This window comes from Podarcis pityusensis (assembly GCF_964106645.2).
Source record: "Podarcis pityusensis genome assembly, chromosome: 12".
Classification (NCBI taxonomy): Eukaryota; Metazoa; Chordata; class Lepidosauria; order Squamata; family Lacertidae; genus Podarcis; species Podarcis pityusensis.
The window spans coordinates 36834945-36857579 of NC_138037.1; the positions used below are offsets into that span (position 1 = coordinate 36834945).

General features: G+C 41.8%; 1 protein-coding gene across 2 annotated transcripts in view; it reads right to left on the reverse strand.

Moving 5' to 3' along the window:
* Positions 1-13416, reverse strand: part of SKAP2 (src kinase associated phosphoprotein 2) — a 99957-nt gene extending 86541 nt beyond the window's left edge. The window contains exons 1-3 of one of the 2 annotated variants that reach the window (XM_080975038.1): positions 13243-13416; positions 7180-7285; positions 2773-2798 (exon numbers count right to left, since the gene is read on the reverse strand). In XM_080975038.1, coding sequence (XP_080831164.1) covers positions 2773-2798; positions 7180-7285; positions 13243-13291 — 181 coding nt within the window. In that variant the 5' untranslated portion in view covers positions 13292-13416. The remainder of the gene's footprint in view (positions 1-2772; positions 2799-7179; positions 7286-13242) is intronic. The other variant, XM_080975039.1, reaches the window with a different exon arrangement.
* Between the last annotated feature and the right edge of the window lie 9219 nt (positions 13417-22635).

A 22635-nucleotide genomic window follows, 5' to 3' on the forward strand; every position in this document is an offset into this window, starting at 1 on the left:
TCTTACTCCACTCATTTGTGGTGCTTTGGCCTGTATATTATTGAGATGTGTTCCACACAAAAGGAAAGTCCAGGTTTTGAACTCAAGGAGCAATTCCCTTACCACCAATAACAGTAAATGAGCGTGTGAGTATATATGCATGTATGAAGCTCCTTACACAGAGTCAAGATTGTTGGCCCATCTTGCCCAGCAAGGACATTGTTAGAGGGTAGACCGGGCAGTGCAAGCCTTGAGTCTTCTGCAGAGCACCCGGGATTCCCTGCTTTTAAACTATAATTTCCCTAGTATCACCATTATCTGGTAGGAGGTCTGGGTGTGTCATAAGGCAGAGTGCTGATGAACCCCCAGCCACTCAGTGTCTTAATTTGCCCAGAGGCTTATGCCTAGACTCCTTCAAGTACAGAGCAAGTACAGGGGGGTGCTAGTAGTGCAGTGGAGAGTGTTGTTGTTGTTTATTAAATTCTGTTGTTTATTAAATTTCTATACCGCCCTTCATCCGAGGATCACAGGGCAGTTTACAATACAGTCGTACCTTCGAAGTCGGACGGAATCCGTTCTGGAAGTGTGTTCGACTTCCAAAACGCTCAGAAGCCAAAGCGCAGCTTCTGATTGGCTGCAGGAAGCTCCTGCAGCCAATCGGAAGTCCCATCGGATGTTCGGGTTCCAAAGAACGTTTGCAAACCGGAACACTCACTTCCGGGTTTGCGGTGTTCGGAAGGCAAAACATCCAAGTACCAAGGCGTTTGTGGTCCAAGGTACAACTGCACAAAAATACAAACCATAAGGTAAAGGGACCCCTGACCATTAAGTCCAGTCGTGACCGACTCTGGGGTTGCCGCGCTCATCTTGCTTTATTGGCCGAGGGAGCCGGCGTTTGTCTGCAGACAGCTTCCGGGTCATGTGGCCAGCATGATTAAGCCGCTTCTGGCGAACCAGAGCAGCGCACAGAAACGCTGTTTACCTTCCTGCCTATTTATCTACTTGCACTTTGACGTGCTTTCGAACTGCTAGGTTGGCAGGAGCTGGGACTGAGCAACAGGAGCTCACACCGTCGCGGGGATTCGAACCGCCAACCTTCTGATCGGCAAGTCCTAGGCTCTGTGGTTTAACCCACAGCGCCACCCACATCCCTTATACAAACCATGGTAACAAACAAAAGCAATAACCCTGACACACACAGTTTAAAAGGCCATAGATGGTTTAATTAGCCAAAGGCCTAGAAGAAGAGGAATGCTGTTGCCTGGTGCCTAAAGATATGTAATTAAGGCGCCAGGCGAGCTTCCCTGGGGAGAGCATTCCACAAATGGGAAGCCACCACAGAAAATGCCTGTTCTCATGTCACCGCCCTCTGGACCTCTCGCAGAGGAAGCGCACGAAGAAGGGCCTCAGATGATGATCACAGGGTCCCGATCGGTTCATATGGAAAGAGGCAGTCCTTTTTGTATTTCGGTCCTGAGCCAGTTCTTGCTATTTGGAAACGAACCGAAAGCCCCACTCTCATACAGAACTCGCATCTATGCTTCTATGGACTAGGATCAATTTTAAATAATTTGCTCATTAGTATTTGTTATGCAATATTGATTTTACTCTTTTTTTTTCCTTTTAAAAAGTCTGTGCTTGAACCAGGCAAAATAGTATTTTACCCATAGTAAAGTTAGGGTTTTTAATGTGGTTTTTCCATTTCCAAATTCTGCCATCGTTGCAGTCCTGCACTGGGCAGTAACTTTTGTGTTGATGTTATGCGCGCTTGTAAACAAAAAACACATTTTCTGTTTCAGATATGTGCCACTTACAATACTGGCACCAATCCATGCTAAACATTTCTATTTGCAAGCTGCCCTGAACATACCCCTGTTGAAGGCTGGAATACAAATGCTAAAAATAAAATAAACTCTTATTATGTCCTGGCTAGGATCCCCACGTTATTGCAGGTTAGCAGAGACCCTACTGTAGTTTCATATCCTTTTTTTTTTTATCTCATGCTGTGACCCTCATGCTAGCATTCACAGTCTGCAGGTCATGACCTCATGAATTAGCATCGTGAAAATAGGGCCATTTCAAATTCAGAACAGGCCACTGTAGCAGCCTGCTTTTAATGAAACCATAAAGGTCTGTTTCAATACATGCACTAGGCGATTATAGGCAAACCACGTTGGAGTTTCCCATTTCATCATTTCAGATCTTGTTCCCACATATAAAAAACTAAAAGTACAATATTGGCAAATGCAAAAAGCAATTTCTTTTGCTTTAACACCAACACCAGTCAGGGAAACAAAATCTTAATTAAAAATCTGTATTAATATGTTTGTACTATATCACAAACTTCTAGACAATAAATAATTTATATTTTGAACATGCTCAATTTCTGCTGAAACGTCCATTTAAAACTTGGGGTTCATTTAAAGAGCTTGGGGTTCACGTTAGAAGGGCAATATTAATTAATTCCTAAAGGAAATAATCCTTTTTTAAAGTTTGGAATGTAATGATTAGTTTGGTTGTTCTTGTAGTGGTGTGTCTTTCCCTGTTTTTAACAACACAAAAAGTTCACAAAAGGAAAATCCCGCAAGCTGTCCTCTTTTTCCTCCAGCAGGGGGAGCTAGCATCCTCATCCATGAAAAAGTCAACATGCACACACAGTGTGAACTCTGGACCCTTGAATTTTGGGATTTTAAATTGTACAACAGTACATTGAATAAAACCGGAGATCGGTTTAAAAGCCTACCAGTGAGCAAGATTTCTATGCCACGTGCAAATGAGTAGTCATATCCTTACCTCTTTCAGGAAAGTCTTGTGGGTAGCTGCAGAAGAGGAAGTGGGGGATGGGAAAGAAAGGATAATGTAAGTATTTGGAAAGTCTTAAGGCTACTTATTTTAAAAACGAGAACAAATACAACAGACAGAAAAACCAACAAGAGACACTGAATATTTTAACGCTAAGTGAAACTATCAAGGGAATATTTTACTAGCTTCAAGATGCCCTTCAAGATATTAAATTAAAGGTTTGCACGTTTTACACGATTTGCATGTTTACAGGAGCAAACAGACTGTATCTGGTTGGGATGCATGCAATCTCCAACTTTAAGATCAATATATTAATTTGGAAAACTGATAGGTGTTTAAGTACAGCTCTGCAAAATACCTATTGACAGATAAGAAAGATTAGGTAAATCAAATGAACAAGAAAATCAATTAAGTTAAACTTGGCAAGAACATTTTGAGCACAAAAGAGTGAAGGTGCAAGTATCGGTAAAACTGATGAAATACAAGGAAGGAGCAAAAGAAAACAAAAACAGAAAATGCCGTTAATCCACTTATGTGAGCGGAGAAGGCGGCGAGGAGGTGTAAGCCCATGTGGTGCCCCTCCAGATGTTGCCGGACTACAACTCCCATCAGCCTCAGCTAGCATAGCCAATGGTCAGGGATTATGCGAGCTGTAGTCCAACATCAGTGCAACATCTGTAGTGCAACATCTGAAATGCAACATGCAACAATCTGGATGGAAGAGTAATGAGTAATGGAGCTTCAGGACTGATCTAACTTCTGTGATCTTTTGAAGCCTCAACATGCACTGCTTAGAAACCAGGGTGTTTATATTGCTGATATAGATAAAAAAATAAAATTAATGCCCGAAGCACCAAGAACTTGTGGCTGTTGTTACTGCAACAAGCAGCCTGTGGAGATCCAGAGTGGTTTGGTGCTCATATGGGGCACTGCCTGTTCAAGATGCATTTGATCATCTTAGATTTCAAACCACGGGATATCTGACCAGTAAATCCTTTAGCAGGCCAACAAATATTTGCATACGCAGATCAGGCAGTGCTTTTTTTTCAGAGGGGATGCAGATTTTGTGACTCTAAGTTTGGTCTCATTGAGGGCCGGTATTTCAATATGAGTAGGAAAATGAGAGTACCACTAAACTTTTTTTTTTTTTTAAGCACTGAGATCAGGACAGATCCAAACACTGCGCACTAAATCCAGTATTGCCCGTTATACAATTCACTAAGGGATAAATTCCTCTATTTGTTTCGGGGGAGGGGGTTCACGGTTCCATGGGATGAGGTCAAAATTAGATGGCTGTTGGCTGGTGTAGACAAGTTTGTTACTTGCAGGGGAGTTATATATGCACTAGCAATGAGAAAGTTATGGGCTACTTTTTTTAGCCAGAACACACACACACACAGAGAGAGAGAGAGAGAGAGAGAGAGAGGTGTAGGGAGAGATTGAGACAAACACACAAGATTTGGGAAACTTTACAGTCTTAAACTCTAATAGCTTGCAACTCTGAAAACTGATACGTTTTAACTCACTATCTGATTATCCTGGGGGGGCTGGTGCATTTTTGTGTGAGATATGTTTTATAACAGCAACTGACTATAAACAATAACAATCTGACTCATTTAATATGGGGGATAGTTCAGTTGGTTAGAGCACAGTGCTGATAATAACAGCTTTGCAGGCTCATTCCCTTTATACAGGAAAGCTGCAGATTCCTGAATTGCATTGGGCAGAGTATCTTCCAACCCTACAATTCCATGATTCTATTATCTCTGTGTCCTCACTTCAGTCCTTGAGGAGTGTTGGCTGTGGCTTGTAATTAAGCAATTAAGACATGCTTACCAGTGCTAAATGTTACACTGGCTGCAAGTCATCAAAATGATGACTTCTCTTTGCAAAAGTATTATATGCACAGACAAATCTTTCACAGCAACTTACACTGACAAATTATATTCACAAGAATCACTGCACAGATTTGCAAGAATCTATCTATTGCCCAGTTAACACAACCATTTCTCCAGGCTGCCATAATGAATTACGTGGAGTCAGTAAGCAAGGTTTACATGTGTAAACTAGCCCACAGGAATAGTACAAAGTAGGTCAAAGTTTTCTGTACAGAGCAAGTTCATTTCAAATGCCGATCTGTTTACACAAAAACCACAGCAACCTCACTCCATTCTTCTGCAATTCCTCATTTTTCTTGAAACAATTATTCACAGGTTGGGTAGCATGCCATGATTTCTCTTATTAGGTAAATAATCTGTCTGGGTCAACCAAGAGCTCTGGTATTTCTAAGTTCAGAGACTGGGCGCACCGATTCGGCAACATGCTGGTCTCTATAAGTCCACAAAGCTGACAAGCACTGGCAGAAGACCATGATAAGCTATTCCATCCAGACTGCAGACTTCCTACACTGAACCTCAGAGTTGCCGGCGGGGGGGGGGGGGGCAGATTGCAATGCTGGAAACACAGGCCACTGCTATTTAGATGTGCCTTTGCATTCTAGTTTAAGAAATTTAAAGGCACATTCCTTTCACATTTTCCCAACTCTGCCCAACTGCCACGCTCTGAGATGCCAAAGAAATGCAAGCAACCCAACCACATGCACAAACAACTGCAAGGAAAGATCCCCCCAAAAAAATTCTCAAAAGAGCCCAAGAGAGACAGAAATGCTTCATTCTTATTACTCATCAGGACGGAAAGCCATAAAAAGGTAGTGCAGTTCTTTCCTTTTCCCAGTACAGGCTTGTATTTTAACAACTCACCTGCTAGCCACAGGCAACTAGGAATTCCATACAGCTGAGTGAACAAGCCTGCTGGGGTGAGATGGATTCACCATCGGTCCTCTGCCTGTCCGCTTGGTTTCCATGCTAGCTGCGAAGGAAGAAAAGCCTCCACAACCAGTACAGAAACACAGCTGGAGGGGAGGTTGTCCTCCTCCTCCATCACTCTGCTTAGTGAAAGGCAGCTTTCCTTATTTTTTAACTAACCTCCTGAGAAGCAGCAGCCTGTGTTTCTGGCCTGGCTGCAAAACAAAAGACTCTTCTGTGCCGAACTTTTCACAACAAGCAAGAAACAACTACATCGCAGAGCCTGGCCACATGGCATGTCCCAAACCGGACCAGCATAATCGAAACCATTTAAATGGCAAGGATCTGGAATTTATAGGCCATGTTCACACATAATGGTGAGCCAAAGTTTCTGGCTAATCATGGTTTACTGTGATGAGCCCTTACCATGTGATCATCATCTGAGGCTCTTCTTTGTGTGCTCCACTATAGGAGTTTCAGAGAGTGGCAACATGAGAATGGGTGTTTCAGGCCTGGCACCATTTTTATCTTTTTTCAGGCATGAATCTGGGCTTTACGACCTTAATTTGAAGGGTAGCACTGCAGCTTATTTTACCGGGGAAGGATCAGTAATTGTATTTTTAGGTTTTTATCGGTTGTTCTTAACTGGTTTTAAGGTATACAGCTTTGGGTTACTCTCAGGGCCAGATTTAGGTTTGATGAGGCCCTAAGCTGCTGAAGGTAATGGGGCCCTTTATGTATCCACCTGTCCTTTGTCAACAACAAATTGCCGCTGTTTTTTGTGTTGAATATATGCTATATGGTAATTTATGGACCTAATCGGTATCTAAAGCCATTTGCACATGCAGAATGTAGGCACCCTCTATATAGAAATGAGCAAACCAGTGATATTTTAGGGAGCAGGCTAGCAGGTGGGGCACATTACTTACATCACAGGAGCCTATACAACACAAAACACTGTTGCTGTATGTAGGTTTTATTTTATTTGTTTTTTATCTTATATTTTGGAAATGTACATCCAGTGGTTTTTTCCCCTTTACATTTTTTGGGGGGCCCACTCCTAAGCTATAGCTTGTTTAGCTTATACAGAAATCCGGCACTGGTTATTCTGTGAGAAAAGCGACTCACAATTATAGGAAGTAATAATAAGAATTGTAAGAGAGCAATATGATGCTGAACTGTACTCGATTGCTCCCACTTAGCTCCTGGCACAAGTGGGAGGGGGCAACCAGGAAGCCTTGGCTTCCTACTCTCTAACAAGTCACTATCCATAAGCCAACAACAAACCATGGTTTATAGCTGGCTAGCAACCATGACTTGATAGAGAGCAACAAACCATGAGCCAGAGGAGTGAAGATGGAGGAGTGAAGAGGGAATTACTCAGGAGCATGCACTAGTATTCTACTCATTCACAACAAACCATGATGATCCAGAAATTCTGGCTTACAGTTCTAACTAGACACTGCCATTGGGTGCCCTCTTTCAGCCTCAGTTTTTCCACTGTTAAAACGTGAAGAAATAATAATGATAGGTTTGATGCAGGGATAATTCACTTTCTGCACTAAATGCACAGCATACATGCATAATTCCTTACTTGGACTTGATGTCTTTTATCTTCTTAATCAGAGCATCCCTCTTTTCCTTTGCTCCTTTGGATAAATTCTCTCCTTTTAGGGTATCTAATATAAATGTGTCGACATCTAAATCATGAAAGAATAAAAGGAGAGAGAGATGAGTCAAAAGAAGAAATGATAATTCTCAGAAGATAAATACCTCTATTATGGCTTTTTTCATAAGGCAATAATATCCAAACTATCTAATGGAATTACTTTATCAGTCCCAGGCATAATATAATTGAAAGATATTTCAAACTCTAAATTGGATAGATTTGTTCACTGCTGTGCTTATGCTTAGCACAGCAAATGCTGTTTTGACATTTGCCATCATTAAATGAACAAGAACCCAACAAGTTTTAATAAACTGTCAAAGTGTGTAAAATATATATACACCCCATTACTTGAGAAATAAAAGCTAGAAGACAATAAACTGTTCTAATGCATATATGATTGAGCAAGATCAAACATCATTTGGCACTTTCATTAACAAAAGCCCATTTTCAGAAGTGACCGTAGACTTATGATGTCTTCCTCTGGGTTAAAGCTGGTCCCAATTTTGAAAGCATGTGGGTAAAAGTGTCACATTAAAACTAGTCAATAATCTAAAAGGCATCAACAGTATAATTCTATGGACAGAAGATATGACACCAGAAAACTTAATATCTGAAAAATGAGCCTATATTTTAAGTTTCACTGGATTTTGATCATTAAAAATATGGAAATAACATTTAACCTCATATGCAGAACAAACTATGCAGTTTACATTTTTGCATTTATTTATTTTTTTGTAATCCCCTTTGCAAATGATTAAATACCCTCCAACATCTAAATGCTTTGTAGTATTTTACTATGAGAATTGGGGAGGGAGGGGGTTGCTCTGAGGGTGGAGAGGTCAGCATGCAAACAAGTCCCCTTAGGAAGGACAACCATTTAGCACAGTAAGAGGAAATTTGGCTGAATATGTTGAAAAATGGACAAATCAGCTTGTGAAATTAGCTGTAGTTTTATTTATTTGTGTTAGAAGAAGAAGAAGAAGAGTTTGGATTTGATATCCCACCTTTCACTCCCTTTAAGGAGTCTCAAAGCGGCTAACATTCTCCTTTCCCTTCCTCCCCCACAACACACACTCTGTGAGGTGAGTGGGGCTGAGAGACTTCAGAGAAGTGTGACTAGCCCAAGGTCACCCAGCAGCTGCATGTGGAGGAGCGGAGAAGCGATCCCGGTTCCCCAAATTACGAGACTAGCGCTCTTAACCACTACACCACACTGGCTCTTTATGCCCCCCCCCCCACATACACACTCACATATTGAGGAAAGTGGTCTCAAGTGGGGCAGGGTGGAATCAAAATTTAAATCCCACTTGACTAGTTGGAATGGCAGGGGGGGAATTAGAATGGTCTTGAGGAAACTGAGCACCACTTTCTTAAATGCAAAAACATAAACCCAAGTTTACATACTCTTAGATGTACCCATTTAAGTTTCCCTGACAGGTAACTGGAAGAAAAGCCAGAAGGACAAGATAACCAGGCCCACTGTTAATTAAAAAAGAAGCTAATTGAGCAGCAAGTATATAAAAAATACCCCATGCCATTTTTATTACAGATCTGACACTTACATCAAATTTATAGCAAAGACAATTGAACTATGTTTCAGATACTGTAGGCTATTTCAAGAATGTCAGTGGTCTCCTTTCTTTTCTCTCTCTCACTCTCTTAACTTCAATGTATCTAGCCTCATTTCAATACTGTTTTAATAGATGGTAATTGCAAAGGTAATCAGCTTAAATGATATCCACATAATGGTTATGTCTTATTCAGTTATCCAGAATCCGTCTGTAATGAACATTCATTTCAGTAATGTTCAGACTGGAAATGAAGAACTATAAGAATTCAATCTTTATGTCCGAGAACTAAATGTAGAAAATATCATATTCTACCTTGGCTAGATTGCCTTAACGGGGAGCATGGGCATAAGAAATAAGGAGGGTGGTTACCATTCTTTTAATTATGGCGCTAAATCAGTTTTATAGGATCAGATGGATCATCCATATTCAAGATCCGCAACCTTGCCAACCTTCTCATTCTGTAAAACTTACTCCTCCTCCCCCAAAAAACTTTTGACCACTGTCTTGAAAGTAAACTGGCACATGACAATATAGAAGCTGGCCATCCCTGATCTAACCATATAGGTTTGCCAAAGAATATGTACAACTGTACTCACTGGACACAACACAACAGAGAGTTTGGCAAGATCAGTGAACAGGGTTTCCCAGGCTTGGGTTTCCAGCTGTTGTTGGACTACAATTCCCATCATTCCTGACCACTGATCCTGCTAGCTAGGAATGATGGGAGTTGTAGTCCAACAACAGCTGGAGACCCTAGTTTGGGAAACCCTGTACGAGATGTTCCTTGGGATCCCTTCAAACTCTTTCATTCTATGATTCTATTATTCTAAGACTGCTTTGAAGATTAATAAGCAAATCCTAAATGAGTGCTATTCAAACCTATGTAATTCAATTCAAAATAATGTGCTTTTGTACAAACACTAGTATGTTGTAACTTGTCTTTGAACTTTGGGTGAGGGGTGGTATATTAATTTAGATAAAGATTATGATTATAGCCCTTGGAGCAGTTATGCAAAAGTAGATGATAGTGGTTATTTCTTCAGTAAAGTCTCAAAGACCAGATACATGCAAGCCCTTCATGTGGGTGCACTGATGCACGCAAAATTAGTTGAGGTGCAGAAGACAAGATGAGGCTCACAAGCCATCCAACTACCTGCAAGGCTTCCTTGGAAGTCCAAAAGCATGTGCTATCTAATCTCTATTCTTACTGCAAATACTCCACCGAAGCACTACAATCTGACTTATTCTGCTAAATATTTAAGACTCTCTTTCTTTCCCCATCCTCACTAGCCCTGACCCATTCACTTTTCTCACAACTATTTTAGGCAAGAATCCATATGGGCATATCCAAGGCACCGTCGTCATTGAACGTTTAAAAGTCGCAGTTGTCGAACCTGGAGAAATCTGGTCCAACAGCCTAATGGCCTATCATCCAGAAGGGTTATAATATACTACAACCCCACAAAAACTAGCCCTGAAACAAAGAGACTGGAGGCTTGTTTGCAGTCACTTATCACCAGCACCCCTTAACTTCTTTCAGCTTCTGATTTATCAAGAAGAAATTAATCCACTAATATGTCATTACATCTTGGGTTAATTAGTCATGTAAACAAGGCCAGAGTCAGCAGCAGTACATAGGAAGTCCAGGAGAGGTGCCCATCACCTCAATGCTGGGCAATTCCATCTTTTTCATATTGATAGATGCTGCCTCAGCAAGTCAGAAACAGATATCCCAGAGCATAATGTTCTGCCTAGTGGAAGATGAGCAGAAGAAACTCCAAATACATTGGTTTTCTTATGTCTTTAAAACCAGCAGGAAGTGCCTTCCTGGCCAAATCCATTTGGCAGCTGCCCTACAATCCAAAAACTTGCCACCTAAGCATATTTTTAGGAGTTAACAAGAGTTTTCAGGAGTTTTTCTCTTGTTAATTCAGGTCAACCAACAAAATAATAGCTGGATGGAATCTTAATTGGTCAAGGCTCACCTGGAATGTAACAGGTTTTTCAGAGTTTGTGAAAATATATTATTATTATTATTACTTACTAAATTTCTATACCGCCCTTCATCTGAGGATCACAGGGTGGTTTACAATATAAAAAACCAAAAATGCATAACACAGTAACAAACAAAAACACTAACATATACCCCACACACAGTTTTAAAAGTGGTAGATTAGCCACGGGCCAGGGAGAAGAGGAATGTTTTTGTCTGACAAGCCTCTCTATGGAGAGCATTCCACAAACAGGGAACCACCGCAGAAAAGGCCCCCAGAAATGAACTGGCAGCCAGCCCAGTACTGGTGTTATATGCTTAAACTGTCTTGCCCAGTGAGCAACCAGGCCACTGAACTCTGCACCAGCTGAAGTTTTTTGAACTGTCTGCAGAGATAGCCCCACATATAACGTACAGTCATACCTCGGGTTGAACTCACTTTTTGGGTTGCGCTTCGCAGCGACCCGGAAGTAACAGAGTGCATTACTCTACTGCAGTAATCCAAACGAGAGGTTATCAGAGCATACACAACACAAGTTAGGCTATCCCTGTCCAGATAAGGCCACCAGCAGAAGCTGATGAAGGCACTCCGGACCACTGAGGCCACCTGAGCCTGAGGCGACAGCAATGGGTCCAAAAGTACCAAGCTGCGTACCCACTCCTTCAGAGCGAGTGTAACTCCATCAAGAGCAGGCAACCTCTCGCCCATGTGTAACTGCAGTCTCATTTTTAAGCAGGTAAGATTAAAGATGGATTCCTTGTTGTTTTATTCTCACCTAGATTCCCTTTCTCTAGTCCAGGCATCCCCAAACTCGGCCCTCCAGATGTTTTGGACTACACCTCCCATCATCCCTAGCTAACAGGACCAGTGGTCAGGGATGATGGGAATTGTATTCCCAAAACATCTGGAGGGCCGAGTTTGGGGATGCCTGCTCTAGTCTTAGGAATGTATATATGCATACACACATCCTACACCTTTACGCTCGAACTCAGGACAAAAGGGAGAAACGTGCTAAGAGGAAGGCATGTTTGGCAAACCCTCACCGTGATCAACTCCCACCCAGGAAACCTATGTCCCCACTGTGGAAGGACGTGTGGATCCACACGTCACTTACGGACTCACTGTTTAGACCATGTTCATGGAAGCTAATCTTACTCGGCTACAAGCGATCGCCAAAGAAGAAGCTATGTAGGTTGTTAATGGGAGACCCTGCATTTGTAAGCTTATGCTGCAATAAGTTAATTAGACTTTAATTAAGGTGCTTACAGGACCATATGTCTTTGTATTCCTGCTCACTCTGAAAGAGGTTATTTAAACAATTTGACTCTTAACCCCATACATATTTACACAGAAAGTCCCACTGAGTTCAACAGACTGTCCATTCAGGTAAATGGGTATAGAATTGTATCATTGGGAATTGGGGAGGGGGCCACAGGTTCTTCATCCCAGGCAGAAAGAAAAATCACAAACACAAAAAGGCAACTGCTTGGGACAGGAGAAATTGGAAGTTTATTCCAAAGTTTCTTGAAAGGGAGTAAAAGAAGAACTTCATAGGGGAAGTTGTAGGTTTCCAGTCACAAGATGCATTTGTCAAGATAAGCGATGCAAATTTCAACAAGGAAGAGACATTCAGAGTGTATATTGGGTGACACAGGAAATGCAGTATAGTACAGAACTGTTCTCCCATTTGTCAGATGCATGAAAATGTAAGCAAATATGTGGACTTCATAGGCCTCTTTCATTTGGTTAAAGAGGAAGCTTCTAAATTTTGGACTTCTCCATTTAGTTCACTCCACCCTGCATTCACACATAAAAGCAGATTGTGATATGGGGGGGGGGGGTCAGGAAGCTGGCTGGACACATTGAAGCACTTTAGTTCCTCAAAGAAACACTCTTAACTATGCTTTGCAGTGCTTTTTTTTCTGGAGGGACGCAGCGGTATGCATACCCCTAAACATTTTGTGAATCTTTGTACTTTTGTCCATTTACTACCTTTATTTTTCGCGATTTGAACTATAAAATGGTGGTTTTCTTGAGTCAAAACGAGAGTACCTCTAAACATTTTTAAAGAAAAAAGCACTGTATATTTGTACATGCATAATTTAACAATTTGCCCAACAGCTTCCATCCTGTTCCTCCCTTTTCCAGGAGGCTTTTCTAGCAAAACTCCTGGATGATATTATTACCTACAGTTCCCCATTTTCTTTTCTCTCCCCTAGCTGGAAAACTCTATTCCCAATAAGTTTTTCTTTTCCCCTATCCGGCTTACAGAGCACCAGTCCCATCTTCCTGCCACATCGCCCCCTCCCCTAGACTACCTTCCCCTCCTCCCTGTAACTCCACTTCACTCTACCCTTCGTCTCAGAGAAACTTCTACCGCAAACCCACGTTGAATCTTTCTCAGGCGCGCGGGGCATCCTTACCTGCAAGGAGGCTGCTGACCTCCTCGGGGATGGCGGGGGAGCCGTGCATGATGCGCCAGGTGGTCGCGCGCGAGAGGCAGCTGTTCGGCAGCTCCGTCAGGGAAAGACAACGGCCCCGCCCACTTTGCCCGGCTCCGGGAAGTTCAGTCAAGGAAGCCACAGGCGGCAAGGCGGGGGGCGTGGCTACACTACTTTAACCCAGGGGTGTCCCGCCTATTAGGTCGGTCTGCGCATGCTCATTCAGCCGTCCGCTTGTGTTACACTCAGTCACGACTTCCTCGTCTGCTATGGTCACAGGCGCCGCCTTGTGTGTCCAGGAAAGCGCCGGGGGGGGGGGGGAACGGACGACCACGTGACCCTCAGCCGATGCCGGGCGCCATTTTAAAAGAGGGCAAAACCCATTCCCGCAGGTGTTGGGGTTAAGCCCCGAGCGTTCCGAAATCAAAAATGGCGCCTTAAGCGCCTCGGCGCTATTGGACACAGCGATCGGAATAGGACACGCGGGAAGCGTCTGCAGCGGTTGGCTGAGCGTGGCATTGTTTTTGTTTCGTTGACACTTTTGGCCGCCATTTGGCGTTCTCTTCATTTCCCTTTCCCATCCCGCCTGGGTCACGACCCCGGGCTCTAGGCAGGGAGATGCGTTTACAGTGCCGTGCTGGGGGATTTCCTGGGTAAAAAAAAAGAACGGAGAAGAGAATCCTGAGGCTCCTTTTCCCTTGTTTTGCTTCCAAACAGAATTTTTAGAGTTGTTTTTCCACACCACTGTCATTCTGCTAAAAGAAAAACTTACTTAGCACACAAAATAAAACTGCTTTCGTTGGATTCTCTTAGAACGAAACATATATATATATATATATATATATATATGCCGTGGTTGGCATCCGTCTGTCTCAAGAGACAATGGAGTATGCCTCCGGGGGTGAAGTCCAACTGCTGCACTAGCAGCACCAAAGTAACCTCCCTGGAGTGCAAGCCCAGGCAGTGAGTATGAAGGTCCTGGGCTGCCCAGAGCAATGTGGTTGGCACCAGCTGGGCTGTAGGGGTTGCACGAAGGAGGTGTGCAAGGCGCCATCCAACCATTTTAGGGACTCCACTCCAGATTTGTGTAGGGTTTACTCCTTAAGCCTTTCCATCTCCCGAAGATATCACACAAGGCAGCAGTTGTTTAGGATCAGAGTTTACCTTCCCAGGTTGACGAGCCCCACCTGCCCCTATAAAAGAATAAAGTAGCAACTTACACTCTCCGGGTCTGAGAGCTAGAAAGAAAGGATCCTTGACAAAAGCTTAAAGATCTTTTTTTCTAATTCATGAATAGCATGTGTAAGGAGTTCTTGTGGTGTCTTGTTTGTGGAAACTAGAACTTACTGTATAAATTCAGGGGTGGAGGAACTGCCCTCCTAGATGTTAATCTACTCCTGAATCCTATCAGCCCCAGCTAGCATAGCCAATAGTGCAGAGACGATGGAAGGTATAGTTCAGTGACATCTGAAGTGTTACAGGTTCCCCACCCTTCCTTAGTTTTAATTCCTCCCTGCATGTTCCATTCAATTTCTGAGGCCTCCATTTTCCTTCTGTTGCATTATCTCTGTAAGGCCCAGTGGGCAACTACTAGGTGCAGGGGCTTTTTGGAGGGCAGCAGCTCTGTGCAATGCTTGGCTGAGATTCAGCAGATCCTACACCCTTTCAGGCATCTAGTTAAAGCACAGCTGTTCATAAAAGGCATTTGGTCGAATGCTTCTCTGACACTTATTTTAATACTGTTTCCTGTGGCGGTTGTGCTTCATGATAAGCTGTTTGAAGTGTGGTTATTTTTATGCTGAATTATTTGAAATTTGATCAACTTCATGTTATTATGAGGTGTTCTGTAAACTGGCTTCAGCTCGGTTAGGTTTTAAAAGAAAGTGGAATATAAGGTTTCTTAAATAAATAAATTAATTGTGATTTTATTTGGGAGGGATGAAACAACACACACGAGGGTTTTTAGGTATTATTTTGATTCTGGTATGTAACAAACAATAAACAGCAACATACTAATGATGGAATAACAATGAACTGCATCCTTTGTTTATTAAGTTATGAATTGTCTCGTACTTCCTTCAAAACAGCAAAAAGACTCCAAAACTAAATAAGCATGCCCACTGATTAATCTATTGATTAAGTGGTTAGCAGACAGGTGTAATTTTTGCAAAATTATTTTACTGAAATAATTGTCAATGTGTATATCTTTATTGTTTTAAAATAGATACATTTATGCCAGGAAAGCAAACCAACAGACAAACATACAATCAAATAAACAAACTATAAATTGACAGACAGTAGCATTATATGAAACAACACATTTCTTATAACTAACATCATTTGTACTCCCAATGATGTGAACGATTGTAAAACTTGTAAAACAAGAAATTAAAAATGACTTCCAATTAGTCTTGCTGTACTTTATCTGTTGATTATCTTATACCACACTGTTACATATTTCTTATATAGTTTCTGTTAACTTCCCTACAAACTTATATTTATACAATGCAAGGTTCAGTCTAATTCTGTCAAGAAGTTTCCTTTTATACCGTAATTTTTTATGTATTCTTTAAAAATTCTCCAGTCCTTATAGACTGTTTGTTTTGTTTGGCCTCTTATCCTTCCTGTCGTCTTTGCTAGCTGCAAGTATTCTACCATTAGGATTTGCCAATCCGCCGTGAAGGGACTGTGGGTATGCAGTTTTTCTTTCTAAAGGTTGAACCACAGGAATGACGGGGTGTCATGTAAGGCTGAAGACAGCTCATCCCTAGTTAGCAAAAAATAAAAATCCTCATGCAATTTGGCAAGTAAAACCATATGAGACAATTGAATAGCAACCCCTTTACAAAGATTTAAAAGCTATGAGATCATTGAGTCTAGAAGTGAAGTCACCTCTTTGGTGGAAGACGACCTACAGCTTATGTTTTACATTTTAAAAAACCAGGCCTTTACCCTAAGTATCCACAATTTAAAAGAACCAACTAATGGGACTGGAGAATGCTTGACACCTTGAGTGTCCTTGGTAGCAAGACAAGAATGGATGACTCAGTATGAAGAAGCCCGTTATCCCAAATACCTTTGGCAGCAGGAGATGGAGGTTTTCAGCCTGAATAAGCCCATTATTCAATTATTTGGCACTTATGTGGTGCTTTATATTGGAAGTCCTAGTCCGAAAGATCTGGAGGGTATCAGCTTTGGGGGAGGCTGATCTAGAGGTCCACAGTTCCCTGCCTTGGGTATAATAATAGATCCTGTGGTGGAAGGGAGGTGACAGGGTAGATTTAGCTGGAGAGGATTTTGAGAGGGAAAACGGTTGGCAGAAAGTATTAACAATTTCCCACATCATTCATTCTGATGGCAGTCTCCAGCAGCTTTTTATAATTATAATATATAAAAAAATAAACCTTGGGAAGGAAGTTATGTGAAAACCCCATGTAACATGCAGTTTGGCACAGTAATGAAAATCAAAGTTCTTCACTTCATGGGTTATGCCCTAGTATCTCTTCCACTTTTTATCTTTAATTAGACAGGAATGCTATTTTAGATAGCAGTAGTATTTTATTATCCATTTTATTGCTGGCTTAACCAACATTCAAGCAGTTAAGTAACTGGCCCGTATAATGTCATACAATAATGGTAGCTGTGGGTTATAGTGATTTTATATTTGTGTTAATTGTTAATAAATGCCTATTCTTTCTGCCTAGGGAATATTTCTATTGTGTTTGTGTCTCCCTCCAATTGTTATAATGGCTATTAATGCGTACTTTAGGTTACACATTTCCATCAAAAGACTCTGGAAGCACGCTGTATGTACATAATAGACTAACAAGGAAATGGTATCCATTCCAGTGACTTTGACCTTTGGGGCTAATCTTAATCCCACTTTATTCTTTTAGTTTAATTTACTGTTTGGTCTCTCCTCAGAAACCAATTTAGGGTGTCACTTGAACTAACAAATACTATTTATATTGAAATTACTTTCCCTGTTGACATTATTATAACTGTTAGCTGCATGAGAGAAGGTGATCTGAAGTCAATTGAAAATACTCCAATAAAAATCAAGCACGTTGTCTTAAATGGTTTGTGGATCACGGCCCAACAACTCCAACAACAATGCAGTCAAGCTAAAATGGGGCAAGTTAAAAGAACTATATTGCCATGAAAGTTCATGAAAACAAATTGGCTTAAATCCATTAAGTCTCTCTTAACTCGCTTGTAGATTAGCAGCCTCAGCCTAAGGGTGCCTCGAAATAGCTCCTAACACATTAGCACCTTTCAACTGGGGAAAACTAATAAGCATACAATTCCCATCTGGCAATCCGAGGTGCTTTGAGATTTGCGCTGTGGTGTATTCTCTGATTCTCTGTCCTATCACTTTTGGGTTTTGGTTTGTAGGCAGCAGCTGTGGGAAAGACTCTTGACAGCACAGCCTTGTCACTTGCATATTCACCGATGAATACACAAACGATGTGGCAACTCCTTAGCTCAGGAATGGGTAATCTTTGGCCCTCCAAATGTTGCACTACAATTCCCATCATCCCTCACTATTGACTGTGGGGTGCAGGCATCTGAGAGGTCATAGGTTTCCCATCCCGTTCAACCTATGAGAATTTATGCTTGTGTTTTTGCATTACCACCCATGTGTTACATGAACATACCTGTACAAAGGTGGTGGGGTTAGTTTTGGCAGTGTGGATAACGTTGCTCTTTGAGTCATCGCTCTCTGTTCACACCTGACTTGTGTATGGCCGCTACCTTAGCTAGTTTCCCAGCATGCTTTGCTGTACTGCTACAACACCACAATTTGCTGTCTTCCCCAAATGTCACTTGTAATGCCACTTCTCACAGCGCAGTTACCCATAGAATTTGGTCCAGCTGTACATTTTCTTTCAGTCTTCCGCCCTGACGGTTGAACCCAATGCCCACTTTAAGACTGTTATGCAAATAAAAATAGAAGTCTGTATCATGCTTTTTCTCCTCTTGACAACATATATGAAAAACACTTGAGGGGACAGATATTCTGTCCCTATTTCCTTAAACATATTTCCTAAAGTTCTTTTTTTAGAAATAGAATACCAGAGGGAGAGATGATTTCTGTGATTTGAATTCTTTTGGCTTAAACCACGTAGGCAGAACACAATTTTTCAACAAGCCTGGAGAAGTCTAGATGTAAGGAGATATCGCCTTCTAAATATAGTAATGCTAGGTGGGAGGAGGAATCCTTAAAGATATATATATTTGCATCTGTTAAGAAATAAACTTTTTGTTCTTAAAAATGTGATGTCAAAGGTTGGAGCAATTACTAGAGCCAAATCTATCTGCTATCTTTTAGAGTTCAAATCTTAGAAGCCTAAGGGCAGTCCAAAATTGCATATTGTTATTTTAGTTTTGCATAATAGGACAGAGCAATCCACTGATCCAGTTGCATCTTGCAAAACTTGCACTCAATAACTTGGGGAATTCAAGAATTACCTAACTTTTCCTGTTATTTTGTATAGCACATTTCTTTCAATGGCAAGAGGAAAATCTATCTGAATTTCCTTACAACAGATTAAGAAAGAAGTGAAGTCCTGCTACTTATGTTATATGTTCTACCAATACAAGGTTATAACAAACAGTTGTCATACTCAGAGCTGCTCCCTTGAAATGTGACTAACATAGATCTGTTAATTTCAATGGGGCTATCTATTCTATTAGTGGTGTAGTGGTTAGAATGTTGGACTAAGACCTGGAGACCGGGGTTCAAATCTCCACCCAGCCATCATTTGGGCCACTCATGTCTCCAACTTTTGTGGGGTTTATCACAAGCCTGCTTACCCAGGGTTGGAATTAGTTGTGTAATGAACTATCTTTTAGCAGCCCTGTTTTCAAAATATATTTATACCTCCAATTTATCTTAATTGTGTAATAGCTTCTGAAGCTGTCTGACTTTCTGCCAACTATTTTGTCTGTTCTTTTTCCTTGTTATCTAATGACTTGGAAACTAATGTATGTAATTATTTAGCATTGCCTCCAGGTAAGATTCTTTCCTCTGCCAACCATGAGGTTTTTTTATAGGCTTTAATAATCATGGCTTACACAAATTCTGCCTTGCGGGCATAAATTAAAACAAAAGAAGCAAAATGTTCCAAGTCATGAAATCTTCACCTGTGTTTTAAATTACGTCCCCTCACCTATTACATGTACCTGCCTATGGTACATTCAACTAAAAATTGAAGGGCCAAATACACTGAAGAAAAGGGCTATTGCTCCTTCTGCTAGGAGCTGGCAGAAGTGGGGTAAACATTACACAAATCTGGAGTATTGTCCCTAAGGCAGTTGGATGGCGCTTTGCACACCTCCTTCCTGCAACTCTTGCAGCTGAGCTGGTGCCAAACCCATTGCTCTGCTTTCCTTTGGACCACATCAATGAGGCTGAGAGGGGGGTCTTGTTGTCTGGGCAGCCCAGGACCTCCATACACACTGCCCAGGCTTGTGTCCCGGGAAGGTGACTTTGGTGCTGCTAATGCAACGGTTTGACTTCACCCCCAGAGGTGTACTCCATTGTCTCTTGAGACAGATGGATGCCAACAACAGCCTGCAGTGGTTCACAGCATTGACACCCCAAGAGGGTCTTGCTTCTCCCATAGCCACAGCCTTGGCTCCCAGCTTCCCAGCCTGCATTCTGCCATCTTCTACCTTCTAGCTTACATAACTACCAGCGGGTTGAGGGAAGGGGAACCACCCATTTTCTGTCTGCCACAGAGCCACTTCCTTTGTTATCTTAATGGCCCATACTTAGAGGCCTTTGACCTCACCAGGAAGCTAGCCTGGCTATTCCAGGAATGAATCTGTGCTGGATCCAGGAATCAGAAGGGTCTCAGGCATCAGCCTGTCCACCCCCAAATGCATAACAATATAAAGGGCTCTTGTAGAGCAGAGGGCAGAGGTCTCTGCTCCAAACACATTAGCAGCATATCCATTTTGAGCCTTCTGTAAATAAAAATTGGATTGCAGGATTTAGAGGTTGCTTCAAAACCATTACATCACTCTTAAAGGACCTCGCCCGCCCCCCGGTATTTATGGGATTTGACCAGCATAGCATGGGGGGGATTTCAGAAAAGTGGCAAAATGTCTGGGATTTGGGGGATGATTTTGAATACTTGAAAAACCTTCCTCAATTTAGTATTCTTTTTGGGGGGGCGAGGGGCTCTTTTCCCTTTTCATTTCCTACTCTCAAATATGCTTGCTGTTAGCAGTAATACATAAAGATGCCATCATAAAAATTCAAATGAATCAGGAGTTCAAACTGTGTGGATCCAGTGCTCTCACTGAGCACATGCGAATGAAGACCTTGAGACCCTCACAAATAGAATTCTGCTTAGAGTGCAAGAGATGCGGGAAGAACGTTCTAGACATCTTTCTACTTGTAAGGGTGACACCATCATGTGCCCTCTTTTGAATGATGCTCCACTATATAAAATATCCTGCTGAACAAGGTATATTTTTTTGCTTCCAACAGACCACGCATCCATTCCTGTTTTATCAAAGCATGGTGTGCGATTGAACTTCACCTCAGAGAACAGCTTAAGCTACAAATTATTACTTTGTGAAATTGGGGGAAGCTTGGCAAAACTCTACATGCAAATTTAGCCTTATTTATAAACTCTCTAATGGGATGTCACGTGTTTTACTGTGAGACTGTTCAATTAATAAAAGAGCTTTCCTCAGCACCTATTTTCTGAAGCAGTGTCCATATGCTATAGTCTAAAAGGCTAAGGTTTTCAAACACATTTACTGACAGCCTGCTGAGCAAAAACAAACAGTTGCCAAAACTAATATTTTGCCACTTTTTCTGCAGGCTCTTATATTTTTATTGAAAGTTGAATATGAAATGCGATAATTCATCCTTATTTATTTGGTCAAAGTTTGTGAGGAGATTGTGTGATTTCTACTTTTTTTGTGCATTCATTCATTGTGATTTGTTTGCAGGGAGGTTATACAAGGTTATACAATATGCAAGGTTATATATGCAGGGAGGTTATACAAGGTCATATCAAGCATGTTTTTATCCACATTTTCAAGTGCATTTTCACAACACTTTTCTTACTGCAAATAGTCCAAATTGGGTGAGTAAGAGGGTGTTGTTGCACTAGAGCACCAAATCGGCTTTAATTGCACAGCCTGAATTTCTCAGGATGTGGCTGAATCCAGTTCTACATCCTATTACTTCAATAACCTCACTGCAAGTTTATGGTCTGTATCCCCCAAATCCACAGCAATCTGTCAAGGAGCTGTCCGGCAAGTATGGGTCATCCACAGGACAGGAAAGAACTTGGGACATGGAATGCAATTAGCTTTTATTCACAGAAAGTAAACAACACAGCAGAGTTCCTCTGTCTCATCTTACCTACCTGAAGACGTAGCTGGGACTGACCATTGACCCTGCCTTCCCCCTCTAGCCTCTCACTCTGGATCTCTCCCAAGCAGATGCAGACGGTGGCAAGGGGCTACACTTCTTTTTGGGGGGCCTGTCTGGCCCATTGCTCAGCAACGTGCAGGACTCTTCTCAAGTGGGGTGTCAGGAGAGGAGGAGAGCCAGCAGGACTGGGACTGTCTAGCTGTTGGGCAGCTGAGGCAACCTCTGACTCCTCACTGTCTGAGTCCGTGCTCACATTAAATCTCTCTGCACTCAGCCCTGTCCTGGAAGGATCTCCTTTTTTTAAACCCCCTTTGATCACTCCACTCTCCTGCACCTAGCATCTCCCATCTTGTCCCCCATGTCAGACCACCACCATTGTCCCTCATGTCCCACCACCATTTTCCTGGGTCTAAGTCATCTTCTGTGTCATACCTGGGAGGCTCTTGGATGGACAGTGTCCACCACTCTTCCAGACCCTGACACAAACTTTCACCATCACTGTCTTTCATTCATAAACCAGTACATAGGCATGAAATTAACACTCAGTTTTGTTCTACCCAAGATATACTTTCGAGTCTCGTGAATTTCACAGTGAAGTTCTGTGTGTTTGCCTGACAATAAATACATGATGATTGGTCTTGAGAGGGAAAAGATGTCTCTGGAGGCCAATTTCCAGTCCTATGTAACTTTTGCACTACCTCTGTTGCATCTGTTTCTCTAACAAAATCATATGACTGTTTGTGGAAGGAAAACACCCACAAAAGGGATTCTTCGATTCACAGAAGCTTATTCTGTCCACAGAGTGACTGCATTGGATCCTGCTCAATGTCAGGAAACAACTGTATTTTTCTATTGACATAATAATATGTATTTATAAAAAGTGCTTGGAAGCTAGGGTTTATAAGGAAGAAAATACAAAAGAAATAAAATTGTGGTCTAAAGCAGTGGTGATTTAAAGGGCAGCCTGTGAGCTT